Source organism: Astyanax mexicanus, chromosome 14, assembly GCF_023375975.1.
Source record: "Astyanax mexicanus isolate ESR-SI-001 chromosome 14, AstMex3_surface, whole genome shotgun sequence".
NCBI classification, from domain to species: domain Eukaryota; kingdom Metazoa; phylum Chordata; class Actinopteri; order Characiformes; family Acestrorhamphidae; genus Astyanax; species Astyanax mexicanus.
Genome location: NC_064421.1, coordinates 42,764,268 through 42,779,277, shown reverse-complemented (window position 1 = coordinate 42,779,277; position 15,010 = coordinate 42,764,268). Strand labels below are relative to the sequence as shown.

Sequence of the window (15,010 nt, the reverse complement as noted above, 5' to 3'; positions counted from 1 at the left end):
TCTCTCTGGGTGGGTAGATGGTGCTCTTTCCCTTCATTACTTCAAAGAGTGATGTCTGCAGCACAAGTCACTGCGCTTTGGTTGGATTGGGTAATTGGCTATGTTAATTGGGGAGAAAATGGGGAAAAAAAGTAGAAATAAAAATATTCATTAAATTGTTTTCTTGTTCTTCTGGCTATAACTCTTCATTTATGTTCAGTTTATGTTAAGTGACACTGACCTTTATCAAAACCACAGATAAATGGGGTGAATAAGACAGATACAATTGGTCTATAAAGTAGATGGAACCCAGAAAGTGTCCAGTGAGTGGAAGTACAAAGTACTGTCTTCTCCTAAAGTGAGCAGTGAGTATACACCCCAATCAGCTGGGCTTTATCCAGCTGCTGAGGATCAAAAAATGAAAGATCAGAAAGAAACAAGCATGAACATGAATGTGAAACCCTGCCTCTGATGCCAAAATGCCAAATGCAGTTAATTATTTATATGACTAAATATTTGCCATTGGCATTTTGCTCAGATGAGAATCTACATATCAGACCGCTCTATTCTAGCCTCAATCTGTTCCAAACGCATCACATAATAAATGCAAATGAGTCAGAGTCATAACGGAATCAAGCAAACGCATGTGTCTGCTGACGTAGCCCCCAGTTCAGGCAATACAGGGCACATTACAGAAGCCCTGCATGACGACGCATAAGGAAGTTTTCCGGTAAAGGTTAATTTGTCATCTAACCCCACCCTTGATCGAGCTGAAAGGCGATTTACAATTTGTGATTGGCCCCTAAAACTCTTAATCGGTTCATCACTATCAACATACAGTGAGTAACAATTATTTTTCGATTAATCGATTAGTCAGCGATTATTTCTTGCATGCCCTCCATCTCTGCTTCCTGCTGAAGGATGAATATCAGTGCATTTCACATTTAAATGTCTTTTGTGCATTTAAAGGCCGTTTTAACCACACATCAAAGAAGAAATCCGATTTAAAATAGACTTTGGGTGTATTAAAACATGATAAAAAAAATACTTACCTTTGTTAAATGGCCCATCTTCGCTTTCCTACAGCTTTCTGTGATCCAGTATTTTGTGCACTTTGCCCAAACAGGCTTTAGAATAAGTAAGGGGGCATATTTTGCCCCTGCAGATAAATCTTTTTTTTTGTGTGTGTTTCACTGTTTGCCACACTTCATTTTTAGAATCCAGAGAGCCCTGACATATAAAATGTGTCATTTAGAAGTTTATTAAAAGCTACTTTTTACATACCTTTTACATTTTTTCCAAAGCGACTTAAAATAATGAAGTACAAAAGTAACAGAAGTTAAAGGTAAAAACATCTTTAGATGGGGCTTAAAGGAGGTTGAAGGGAAATAATAGGATAGAGGAGTGAAGGAGGGAAAGAAGGAAATGAGGTTAGAAGAAGTTAGTAAACTAATAGCTAGTAAATTAACCTTTCCTGGCTAACTTTTTTATGCGTCATAATGCTGGTCTTCTGTAATGTTATGTAATATGCTTCTTTTTTAGAATGAACCTCATTAAAAAGTATAGAATTCCAGCTGAGAGAGTCCGTGTGAATACCTGTAGCTACAGAACTACTCCGTGGGATCAGAGTGAAAACACAACGAAAAGGGCTGCTTGTACATTATTTTGAATGTGAATCTTTTAGCTTTTCTGAATGCTGCTGTAGCTAATTTTGGTGATGTTTATATGTGGTCTGCAGCAATTGGTGTTATGTGTAGTTTAGGGCTGCAACTAATGATTATTTTTAATTTTTTTAATTATTGGCATTTAAATATCTAAATGTTGTTTGAACGTGGAAAGTACTGATATTTAGTGATATAATATAATATGTTGTGTGAGCTATTTACCCATCTCCCATTGCGCTTTTGTCCTCAGCACTTTGTATAATGCTGTTACAAATGAACGATTAGTCAACAAATTTAAATAATCAACATTGTCGATTATATCGACTAATCATTGCAGCCCTAGTGTGGTTAGAGCTCTGCTAGCTTTCACTGTATTGACTAAAAGAGGCAATCTTGAGATGCACCGATTTAGTGGGGTCGACAAATACATAGCCGATCAAGCTTTCAATTTCATACTGTGCTCTTTGAATGCTTAGAAGCTCCAAAGTAGTAACTACAAGCTTCCAAGCTGGACTTGAAGGCAGTAGTTCTATTTCATGTGTAGCCATGTGACTCCATCCCATTCAGTCTGCGACAGAAAGATATAAGAAGAATTAAACTCTGAGAAAATCCAGTAACTCACGCACTTCGTAGTTATGTCAGTTCTTAGGATTGTTTGGGTTTTGAGTTTTTAGAAATGAGGCCCAAAAAAAAGTTTAGAAAATGACTGTGTGAACAAAAAATTCTGACCCTTTTCAAAAAATGTAAAAGTCCGCTGCACTGTGTAAAACAGATCATGTTCCTGTTCTTATGCAACAGACTTGAATTAGACCTTCACCCCTCTCCTTTTAGTCACTTCATCTCTGGCTTTTTTCGGTGGTTGCTGTGGGTTGTTGTCCCACGGAGAGGTGACTCATCTCCTGTGTGGTGACTACGTACATATGCCAAACACTCGGAAGAATTTTAAAATGCAAATCGTCATTCGACGCAAGTGCAAGTAATTGATGGTCAAAATGCTTATATTTATATTTTTGTTATTCAGTAAACATTTTGAATTGTTTTGTATCCACTATGAAATAATGGTACCACTTTAAAATAAGACTACCTTTATGAAGGGTTTATAAATGGTTTACAATTAGTTTATTAATGGTTCCTAATTAGGTTGTAAATGCCTTAAAAATCATTAATAATCAGTTATAACACATACGTAAAAAGCTTGTTTTTTGCCAAAAAACTTGTTGTTTGCCAAGTAGTGAACTATATTACACAGCCATCTATATTGTTAAACTTCAGATCTTGTCAGATACTCAACTTACATTGTCTTCTCCATCTAACTCAACTTGCTTCTCCATCTCCATATTCTCCATCAGTCAACATCAGTTTAACCATTTAACTCCCAAGTTTAATCATTATAAACAACAGGTCATTGTTGCCCTTTCTACGTATGTGTTATAACTGATTATTAATGATTTTTAAGGCATTTACAACCTAATTAGTAACCATTAATAAGCAAATTATAAACCATTTATAAACCCTTCATAAAGTAAGTCTTATTTTAAAGTGGTAGCGAAATATTTAATAACTAATATGCATTATCTAATATTCACTAGAAATGCATCAGTATCTAGTATGAATTATGCAGTATGTATTTAAACTGTTTACCATCCTCAGAGTTGTTCAATATCCACTATGAATTACTCAGTGACTACTATGATTTTTTTAGTATCCACTATGGATTATTTATCATCCACTATGAGTTATTATTCTGTTACTAATATGAATTATTTAGTATCGATGATTACTTGTTTAGTATCCTTTTATCTATTTTGAATTATTCAGTATTCACACTCTTTTTTTTTTTACACAATCCAAGATTTATACACAATCATTTAGTATATAAGGTTAATTAGTCAGTATACACTTATACAGTTATACAGTTTTAAGGGTCAAGGCTGTCATGAGTAACTAATTTTACATGATTACTCATTTATTGATTAAATTTAATCGTTGATTAGTTAACCTAGCAGTTATCTGAAACTTCTGTTTTGTGAGTGTGTGGGGCTGCTATAGGCTCGGTAAGCTATTATAAGCTATATGTTATACTACTTAAACTCTTTCATTTAAAATAAAATATAAGAAAGAAATAATGATTTGGGGACCTTTAACGAAGAAAAGTATTATTTTGTCCTTTTCCATTAAATAATCTCAGTGTAGTTAAATTTCTCCATATTTTAGGTCTGTTTCTATAATTAGGTCTTGATTTGAACTGAATAATCAATGAATCCATAAAACCCCGGAGACGAATCTGTTATTAGTAGAGCTGAATGTTACATGCAGTGATTAGTACTGCTGAAACAGAGCAGCCCTGCTCTCACACTTGGCTCTTCATGCTGTCCTGTATGTCCTTCCATTTTATCTCAGTCCTGGCCCTTTGCCACTCCTTTGCAGGGGAAAGGCTTGGCGTATTGATGTAGCCCATCACCTCTACACTCTGACATCACTACTGTTACTGAGCAGGATCTCAGTCCCACACTGGGTTTTATCTTCCCATTTATAGTTTTAACTGAGGGATGCCCCAGTCAAGTTTTTTTGCTCTGATCCGATTCAAGGAATGTAATGCAGTATCGAATAGGCCAAAATCGACCTAGTCCCATACGATCTTTGTGTTTGAATCACTAACATTAAAAGAGAGTTATAATATTTATATTTTATAATAATTATAGACGTGTATAATATAAATATAAATCATGTGACAAACTTTACACAGCCTGGTGATGCATTAGTAGTTTTATAACTAATAACTGTGTTATGAATTTACTGTCGAGTTCAGAAGGTAACTAGATTATATTTTTTCTAATTTGAAAAGTATCAAAACTAACCTGAGATATTAGATTTTAGATTTAAGTAAAACTGCTTTTGTCTGCCAGGAAGATTATTATTATTTTTGCTGTCCTCCCGAAATACAGTACCAGCGCCACATTTTTTAAAATAAAAAGCATATTTATAGATTGCATGTTTGAAGCTCATCTAGTCTCTAGACTCTCACATTAATCAATTCTAGTATATAAGTAGACTTAGTGTACAATATATAGACATACATTTGTTATAGACATTAGGGGTGGGTGTTATGGTCCTAAAATAATATCATGACATTGCATTTTTGTGATCACAATTATCTTGGCGATATAACAAAACATTGAAAACATTGAAAAAATGTTTCAAAAAGTACAGTACTGCAACAAAATAAAAATCAAATGTAATTATTGCATACAATATGATATGGCACACATATTAAACAAATACAGGAATTTTCATCAGATTGTAACAGAAGTCAGTGGTCCAGAATGTCAAGATACTAATAATGCACTCCAAATATCTCCATATATCCCGGACTGAAGTAAAATAAATCATACTGGATAGATATGATCTATCTACAGTAAATATATAATATGAAATGAGAACAGTGTGAATTTTCCCCTGATAGTACCCTGATGTGATGAGTAGGTTTTTTGAACGATATTTTAAAATGTTGGCGATATAATTAGCTGATAAACATAATAATTTTTGCTGACCTGGGTAAAACAGTGGTTTTATTGTATTTACATGTTATCTACGATATTTATATTACAATTCAAATGTTGGAATTACATCTTAAAAATCTATTTTTCAGAGTAAGGTGCTGTCACTATAATGGAAAGATATCTAATTTGAATTGGCTATTTGCCAATAGCAGCCCGGAATAGAGTCCGAGAGAGCACAATTGGCCATGCTCTAGTCTTCACCCTCCTAGTGTTGCAATGTTGGGGCCGTTAGTAGTGATAGTGAGAGTTCATATAAATGGAGATTGGGTAATTTGCTTTCCAAAGTAGAGAGAAATTGAGATAAAACCAATGAATTCCTCTTTCACTGGGAATAAATGTGCTGTTATATTCACCATTATATCAGTAGCACAAAATGGTCTTTAAATGATTCAGAACTAAATTCTGGTTCCTTAAAAATGAGTTATCGTGACAGGTATGTGACAGGGCTGTATGTGTTGAAGATCTTTTCATATTTAAAATGCTGTGAATTTATTTGTGTGTTTTGTCTGTTGGCAGGTGAATGGCAGGCTTGGGTAAAGAGCTGGCCAGCCAATGCAGTGTGTAGGGCCTGGAGTCCACGTAGACGAAAACATGAACGGGGCAGGGGAGCAGGTCGACATCCTGCCCCCCAACTGCATGGTCAAAGAGAGATGGAAAGTGGTGAGTGTTTGTGGCTTCTGTCCAACTCTAGCTGTGATTAATGGCTTTTTATATTTTCTTCATAGTAGCTATAGTAGGGGTAGGTAATTTGGGTCCTGGAGGGCACACCTGATTCAACTCACCTGTTAATTGCCCGGTTTAGTAGGTCTGTTAGGAGTGTCAGAAAACATTGATATATTGAAGTATTGCAATATTTTGTGTTGCATTTTTTTTTTAACAAAATGATAAATGTATAAGTAAGTATGTAAATAATTTAAGTAAATTTGTAAATGTAAAAATTGGTTGCAGACAGTGGTAGCCCCATGTTGTCCTTTCTGTTCAGATCCCACAGTTCTGATTGGATAAAAACTCACATTTTGAATGCTTATATTATATAATATTATATACTATGATACTTTATTTTTTGGCCATAAATTGTCTTGCTTACAGAATTGCTATATATTGCCATATATTAAATTGTAATCCCTGTTTCTTGAATACACAGCCCTACTGTTAGAACAGGGAAATCAGCAAACTGTGCTAACTAAGTAAACAAAACTGGTATTCTTAAAAAAAAAAAAAAACATTTTCTTTCAAAGTGAAACGAGTGCTGGATGTTAATCTACAAAGATTCCTTACCCGAAAACTGTTTATTTGTGTGAGTAAAGCGCTTCCGTTTATTTACAGCAAGCTTAGATTTCCATCTATATTTTAGCGTGGTTAGCATTAGCGTTAGCTAAGGTTAGCAGCGGTTAGCAGTTCCAGTAACCCAGGGCACTGTTAGCTAGCGCTTTGTTTGCATGTAGCTTGTTTTATCATAGTACACACAGGCTACAGTCTGATATACTCATCTCTGAACTGCAAAAAAAGAGCTAGCACTGGGGATAGCGGCTAATGCTAATACTTCTCCAGCCTCAGTACTTAAGAAACTTCACTGAAACTCCTGTATAAAGCTGTACTTCAGTGAAGTGACTTTACTGCTCTTTACAACCTGACTGGTAAAATTCATACATAAGGTGCACTGGATTATTAGGTGCACTGTCGATTTTTAGGAAAATCAGAGGATTTTAAGTGTGACTTATATTTAGCCCTTATGCTTACAGTTTTCTGAACTGAATAAATAGCTGATTTTTGATAAGGGATCGATGGCACTGTTCTGGTTAGGTAGAGTAAGTCTTGCTGTTTGATATAAGTACTGTGTCATGTCTGTATAATACTCAGGTTTTATTTCAGTTATAAATAAGAACACCAGCATTTAGCTCTCAGCATAATATGGGCCTCTGGTGGGTTCTGAGTGATATTTAAATATTAAATTACCGATATTGAAAACGTTTCTAATGAATTTAATATCAGTATCAAATTATTGCCTAGTCCTGGCTTAAATGTCAAATAACTGAGCAAAAATAATTAGATTAATTAAAACAATGATGGTATATGGTGTGCATGATCACTGGAATAATCAAATAACTGCAGAAATCTGATTATGATTAGATTGTTGCATGCTTGTAAACACACTTACTGTTATGCATGTCACCTGTTAGAGATTATAATGTTATTTTTGGTTGGTGTATAATGGCCATTTATATATCCTGTGATTGCTGATTACTGAGATTCATTTCTATTTCCAATCCGTCCTTTTTTTGGCTTCTGTAGCGCCCCTCCCAAATGAATAGTGCCAAATTGGGTCCTATCCAGTTTTTAGACGTTCCACCTTGAAAGTGTGTCAGTTGCCTTTAAGGTAGTTAAGACAGTAAAGGCAGTTTCTGCGTAGAGATCTTCTGCTTTTGAATGAACAGAGAAAGTTCCCCTGATGAATGTGTTGCATTAGACATCCTGACTTCAGATCAGAGGGCCTTTTGGCTGGAATGCTTTATGATGCCCAGCCCAGTGATTCTGAATCTGTTTTCTGTGGAGCTGGAAGCTATTTAACATCACTGTTGGCCGGTCTGTGGTACTTTTTGTTTGGCATGAGTAATTTCAGTGACGCATCTGGGATCACTCACATGTCCATGACTACAGCCAACATGACGTGGCACTTATGATATTTATGGGTTGAGAAAGATGCCGATCGGCCTGCCTAGCATGCAGAAAGGGTCTTCTGGATAAAACATGCTGTAATTAAATATTTATAATGCCATGAGTCTTATTCATAACCACTCAAGTGTTTATAGCAGGGCTTCTGGAGATGTACCACCCTGCAGAGCTCTGTTCCAAGAGAGATACAGCAGGCCTGGATCTGAGCTAATACTCTGGTGCTCTCAGGAAGGTTATGGTTAACTGAATCGATCAGATGTGATAGATAAGGGTATGGAAGATTCTACAAGCTTCTAGGAAAGGGTTGGGCATTATAGGGAGGCAATCAGCTCTTTAAAGCATCAGTTATAATAATTTTTTTGAAAGTAGTATTCTCTAATAATAAGGGGAAAATTTATTTATTATGGACAAATAATTAGTTGCAGAACCATATTTTATCGTATAGTGATTTATTTTCTTATTTTACTGAAAATATGCTTTAATAAGAATATTAAAGATGTCAAAAGTTGTTTGATGGGATGATATGCAGCACAAATCACTATACTGTGCATTCTACATATTGTAATAAACTCTACCTCAGTAACTGCTGTTATTATATATGTTCTATATGTTACAGTATGTCACACATCTCTGCACCTTATCCCCACTATACACTTATTATACCGTATCGGTACTGCACTGTCCTGTCTTTAAATTGTCTCGTCTTTTGTATTTATTGTATTTATTGTTATTTAGTGTTATAATTTTATAATTTTATGTTGCACTGTCGTCACTCCTGCACTTTATGTTGTCTATTGCTTGTTGTTCTATGTTGCACCATGGTTCCGGAGGAACGTAATTTCATCACACTGTGTACCTGTACTCAGATGTAATGACAATAAAAGCCTCTTGACTTGACTTGACTTGACTTAATAAATATTGTGTTCCATGAAAATGTCTTTACATATTGTGATATAAATTTTTTGCTATATTTCCCAGCCTTTCAATGTCCATACAGTGATGTACACACAGACAATGGCTGTTCATATCAATATCAGAATATATTGTATCAACTAAAATTAGGAAATATATTGTAATATAAATTTTGGCCATATCGTCCAGCACTAAGTCAAGTTTGTTTTTGAAAACAGAGACAGAAATTGCACAAGGATGACATTTTGATGAAGAATTAAAAATAATGGAAAATAAATATATATATATATATATTTTTTTGGAGGATGTGGCAAGAAAAAGGCAGAGCTGTTGAGTGTGCCCTAAAAATTGGACAGTTTTAGCTTAATCACAGACAATTGCACATTATTATATATTAAAGTGCACATTCAGTGAGTGTGAGAGCACAGGAAAAGAGGCTGTGTCAGGGCTGTTTGGAAAAAAAAAAAACACATCATGATACAGCGGTTATGATTCAGTATATTGTGATATATTGCGATACTGTAAGCAAGGTGATATATTACGATTGTTCAAATTTGAGAAAAAATCTCATAGTATGAATCTGTAATATTTTTAAAAAATAAAAAAAAGGTTTACTTTTTATCCAATCAGAAAATATTGTTACTATCAGAAGCACCTGACTGAGACCTGAGTTTTGAATCTAGTATTATGAAATGTGAATCATTGAAATCTACTACTATGGGAAGAGCTGGCTTATCAGCATGAATGGGTATTGATAGCATGCTGTTATCTGCAGATGGAAAACAGAATGAATCTAAAACAGTCTAAATCCAGTTTTACATCTTACTTGTTACGTTATATATGACTAGTCTTTCATTATTGTATAAATGAAGTCCAGATGTCCATATAATAAAAAAAAAGTATTATATTTAATACTTAAAATATAATGTATGTTGGATTGCTATGAGTGATATGATTAATATAACTAAAACATATATCTGTCCATTTGTTTTACGAGTAGTTGCATCCTTGAATTGTTATGTTTCTACAACATAAAGTATTCTACATATGCCGGAATGTCTATTGCTATTGCTATTTTTCTTGTACAGAGCAGTTTTGAATATATTGAGAAACACTAAATATTTCTCAGGCCTAGCAGTGGAACATTATTGCTGTTCCTTACAGTTGAACATAAAGTAAAAAATATCAGATCTTGATTAGCAACTTTTTTTGGAAACTTTTTCAAATATCAAGTTCAGTAATGAAAGCAAAAGATGTTTTATCTTCCTTAAAATAAACTAGTGATACTAGAAAATGAAAAGATTATGCCTGCCACTCAGGAGAACCTCCAGTTTATTGATGTGTGTGTGTTTCTCTGTGTGGTTTTGTTTTTGCATGTAGCTGAAGAAGATCGGCGGTGGTGGATTTGGGGAGATCTACGAGGCGCTGGACCTGCTGACCAGAGAAAATGTGGCGTTAAAGGTGGAGTCGGCACAGCAGCCCAAGCAAGTGCTGAAGATGGAGGTAGCTGTGCTGAAGAAACTGCAGGGTACGTTAAGTTTTTACTACTACAGACCTTTTTAACCCTTGTGTGGTGTTCATACTTTTGTTACTCGTTTACTTTGTTAGTTGTATTTAATTCAGCAAAATTAAGCAATTCTACATTAAAATCCTTTACACATGCTTGCTTCACCTAAATTGCAAGCAATATAAACAGCTTACATGGTTAATATTTGCCCTTTACCTTTCTTATGTTACATTTCTTTCAAAAAGTGCTACTCTTTTTTTTATTAGTTTTTTTAATAAAATGTAAAAGAAAATGAATTAAACTCAAGATATGAGTAGAACATTTGTTTAGTTTCAAATTTACAAATGAAGCAATGTTTATTAGCCCTTGGCCAAACATACTGTATGTAATATAAATGTGTGTGTGGGGGGGTGTACAGTGTGTGTTTATCGAAAATGTGTTTTGATATATGTTTTTCACAAAAAATGAGCCAATGCCAATGAGTTTGAGTTAGAAAAAATATTTTTTTAGTATCATTTGATGAAAAATGAAAACGGGTCCCACAGACCCGAACACCACACAAGGGTTAAGTGGTATCAAAGTAAAATTCTTTTTTAATTTTATAACTTTGGATTGGCACAACCGTTCCCTGACACCTGTATTTTTATTCTTTTAGTCACGTGATGTAAATTTAACTCTAACTAACTAATCAACAACAGTAATACATGATATTTACAATATTATTGTTTCATTATTTTAGCTCTAACACTCAGAAACATACTTATCCATGAAGGATCTACAAGGATCTGATCTATAGTGATAGATTCACAGCGTTAAGTTACTCTAGACTAGATCACACCTAATTTTTGTTAAGCCTGATATGTAAACAACCTCTCTTTTGATAGGCTGCTCTGTATAGTGTCCCTGTTTAAAACACAGTCTGGACAAAGACATTATTATTATTATTATGTAAAGAGGTTATATCTCAAAGCATCAAAACAAAAAAAAGGTTTACAGCTCACTTTCCACAATTGCACCGTATGAACTGGGATGTTTTATTATTGTACTTTTAGTAACACTATACGATAATAATTTATGAAAGGAATAAACATTATTAAATGGTTAATTAATGTCTTATCTAAGTATTTAGTCAAGATTACATACAACATTAGTAAGGAACAGGTGTATCGCTATGCTTTCCTTCTAATTCAGTAGGTAAAGCTTAGCTAAGTTAAATAAACAAAACTGTAATTCTAAAAAAAAAAAAAAAATGCTAAGCACGGTTGTTAGTTGCTAATGCTAATGCTGCTGCAGTGCTAGCCTAGGTTACCAGCAGGCTACGAGCTGATAAACATCTGAATGGCGAAAGACCTAGCACTGCAGTTAGCGGCTAATGCTAATGCTGCTTCAGTCTTGGTGCTGGAGAAACTTCACTGAATTCCTGTACTTCAACAAAGTGGCTTTACTGCTCTTTACAACCTAACTAGTAAAATTCATGCATAAGGCGCATCTGATTAAAGAAATTTAAATTAATAAAGGAATTTAAATGTGCCTTATAGTGTGGAAAATATGGTAATTGACACTTGTTAAGACATTATTAAACATAATCTAATTCTAATGCTTAACAATGTTTAAAAAAATGAATTTAGATATTAGTATCAAAACATTGTAATTTGTAATGATAATTAATATCTTAACTAGTTCATTATTAGTTGAGACATTCTGTGATATGTATGGTTAATTAGCGCACCTTTATTTTTTAAATTTATGCAAGAGTATGGCTGGGCGATATGGTAAAAATATTGTTCTGCAATATTCAAAGATATTTTACAATACATGTTATATATATGATATGATTTTTCACATACAGACAAAATGCATTAATAGCAGCAGATTCTTTTTAAAATATATAATTGAATATTCACAATATGCTTCAGTTTATTCAGTCAGTTAAATACAACTAATTACACTGTCTGTAATGAATAGGCAGTTTTCTGAGCACTGATGGAATTCTAAAGATATACTCAGATATACTGCGAATCATTTACCACAATAACAAATTTATCACAATATGATTGTTATTGTTAGTTATTGTCATAGTGCTCAGCCCTGCATCTGTGTGTGTGTGTGTGTGTGTGTGAGTGTGAGAGAGAGAGAGAGAGAGAGAGAGAGAGGTTTGCAGGACAGTGTTGACAGAGAACTCATTAGTGAATAATTATATGACACTGTACACACCAGCGAGCACAGCAAGGTCTAATGACCAGCAACTCCCCAACCCACCCACACACACACACACACACACACACACACACACACACACACACACACACACACACAGACTACATAAACATAAATAAACCACAGCGGAGTTAATGGTCAGTAAACACACCCGCACATGCACGCACACTATGACAGGCATAAATAAGCACAGCGAGGGACCTTTCAGTTCAGCTTTATGTGTGGCTTTGTGGAGCACTGACTTAATATGGCATTCACACACACACACACAAACACAAACACACACACACACACACACACACTGGTGTTGCTATTTTTTCATGTATTATTTTCATGCTTCCTGTGTGAGTGTGGGAATACTAATGGACATAAAAGACTGGAGGAAAGTAAGAAAGATACAGTACTATGTGTGTGTGTGTGTGTGTGTGTGTGTGTGTGTGGATGTATATATGTGTGTGTAACCTTCATGGAGGACAAAGTGGAGCCTCCTTAATGTGATGCACACCTCCCTGCAGAGGGTGTTGGGGGTGTATTGCTTACTCAGTAGTTTGTGCTGTGGTGATCCTGTAACGCAGGGGTGTCCAAACTACGGTCCGCGGGCCATTTGCGGCCCGTTTCCTTTTTGGAGCGGCCCTCGAGGTATTTTAGAAATAGAATGAATGTTGGCCTGCTGTTAAGCAGGTTTTTATAATGTGAGATTCAAAGTTTGAACGCTAGGTGTCAGAAACGGGCCAAAGAGTCTAAAAGCGGAGAGAGTTCGCATTTCTCGCACAGAAAAACAGGCCAAAGAGTCTAAAATCGGAGAGAGTGCGCATTTCCAGCTCAGAAAAACAGGCCAAAGAGTCTTAAAGCGGAGAGGGTGCGCATTTCTAGTGCAGAAATACAGGCCAAAGAGTCTAAAAGTGGAGAGAGTGCGCATTTCTAGCGCAGAAAAAACGTGCCAAAGAGTCGAAAGGTTGCCGTAATTAAGGAATTTAATATTAAGAGACATCATGAAATTAAACATAAATTTGAAAAATCTTTTCACAACACTGTCAAAGATAAAGATAGTAATAAGTAAAATGGTGTGTAAATGAAATAATCAGGAAAAAAGTATTATTTAAAGTGGTATAATTCATTATTTGTTTTATTACGGAGTCTGTGGCCCGTGACTTCAAATATATTTCTCCTTCTGGCCCCCAACAAAAAAAGTTTGGACACCCCTGCTGTAACGGAAGGCCAGGTTTTGGTCCTCTGATGTTCATCACTGGTCATCTTTTTCTCACAGGGAAGAATCACGTGTGTAAGTTCATCGGATGTGGGAGGAATGAGAAATTCAACTATGTGGTCATGCAGCTGCAGGTACAGCACAGAATCTTAATTGTGTGTGTTTATATGTACCGTTACTAGATGTGGGCAATATGGCCCTAAAATAATAAAATGTCACAATATTTTAAAGTATTTTTGCAATAATTTTTATGGCGATATGACAAAACACTGATTCCTCAGCAACAAAATAAATATTTAAGTTGTATTTCGTATAAATAACACTTTCATACATTCAGTAGAAACAATCTATAAATGTTTGTCTATTATTATAAATAGTGACTAAATAAAAAAATGTGACAAGAATAAAGTAATGCGGGCTCTGAGTGGTCCAGCGGACTAAGGCGCTGCCACTATGATCAGGATATGATTGCCGGTTCGAATCCCGATCATGTTGCTTGCCATCGGCTACCGAAGCCCTGAAATAGCACAATTGGCCTTGCTCTCTGGTCCACATCACTTTATTTTATTTATTTATTTTATTATTTTTTTTTATTTTTGCACAAACAAAAAAACATCAACATACATATACTGCAAATAGCTATAAAATACAGTGCAGGTAAAGGCAAAAAAAAACTAACATGGGCTTAAATAAAGCCTCTACCTTAATAATATATATATTATATATATATATATATATATTTTTTTTTTGGTGTGTTACATAGTTGGGATGTGATATTCTTTTGTTATGTCCGTTATAATAGTTTTTATATATATATATATATATATATATATATATATATATATATATATATATATATATATATATATAAAAACTATTATAACGGACATAACAAAAGAATATCACATCCCAACTATGTAACACACCAAAAAAAAAAAAAATATATATATATATATAGTGATCACAAAACATTAATCAAATGATCTTTTAAATGTCGTTTATAATGTTTTACAGATGACATTTTTTTTTGCCAAATGGTTAAAATCATTCCACAGTTTTGTCCCCCTATATCTTATTGAAAATTGACCTGAAGAGAGAAATTAAGGAAGATGAAGATCTAAAAACTGACAAGTTGAATATTTATGAATCTTTGCATTTATAATGAATTCATTTTAGAATTGCTCTGGGATATTTTCATGATTTGAATAAATTTTATAAATAAAAATACATGTTTGAAATATATTAATATTGTAAATCGTTTCAAAGGCATGTGTTAGTTTTCACACTCATG

At 34.3% G+C, this 15,010-nt stretch overlaps 1 protein-coding gene across 1 annotated transcript in view; it reads left to right on the top strand.

Annotated features, from left to right (window-relative positions):
• The window catches only part of ttbk1b (tau tubulin kinase 1b), a 60,792-nt gene that overhangs the window by 6,035 nt on the left and 39,747 nt on the right, over window positions 1-15,010 (top strand). Inside the window, exons 2-4 of the mRNA XM_022672640.2 lie at window positions 5,720-5,863; window positions 10,169-10,316; window positions 13,780-13,853. Of these exons, the coding sequence (XP_022528361.2) occupies window positions 5,756-5,863; window positions 10,169-10,316; window positions 13,780-13,853 (330 nt within the window). The 5' untranslated portion in view covers window positions 5,720-5,755. The remainder of the gene's footprint in view (window positions 1-5,719; window positions 5,864-10,168; window positions 10,317-13,779; window positions 13,854-15,010) is intronic.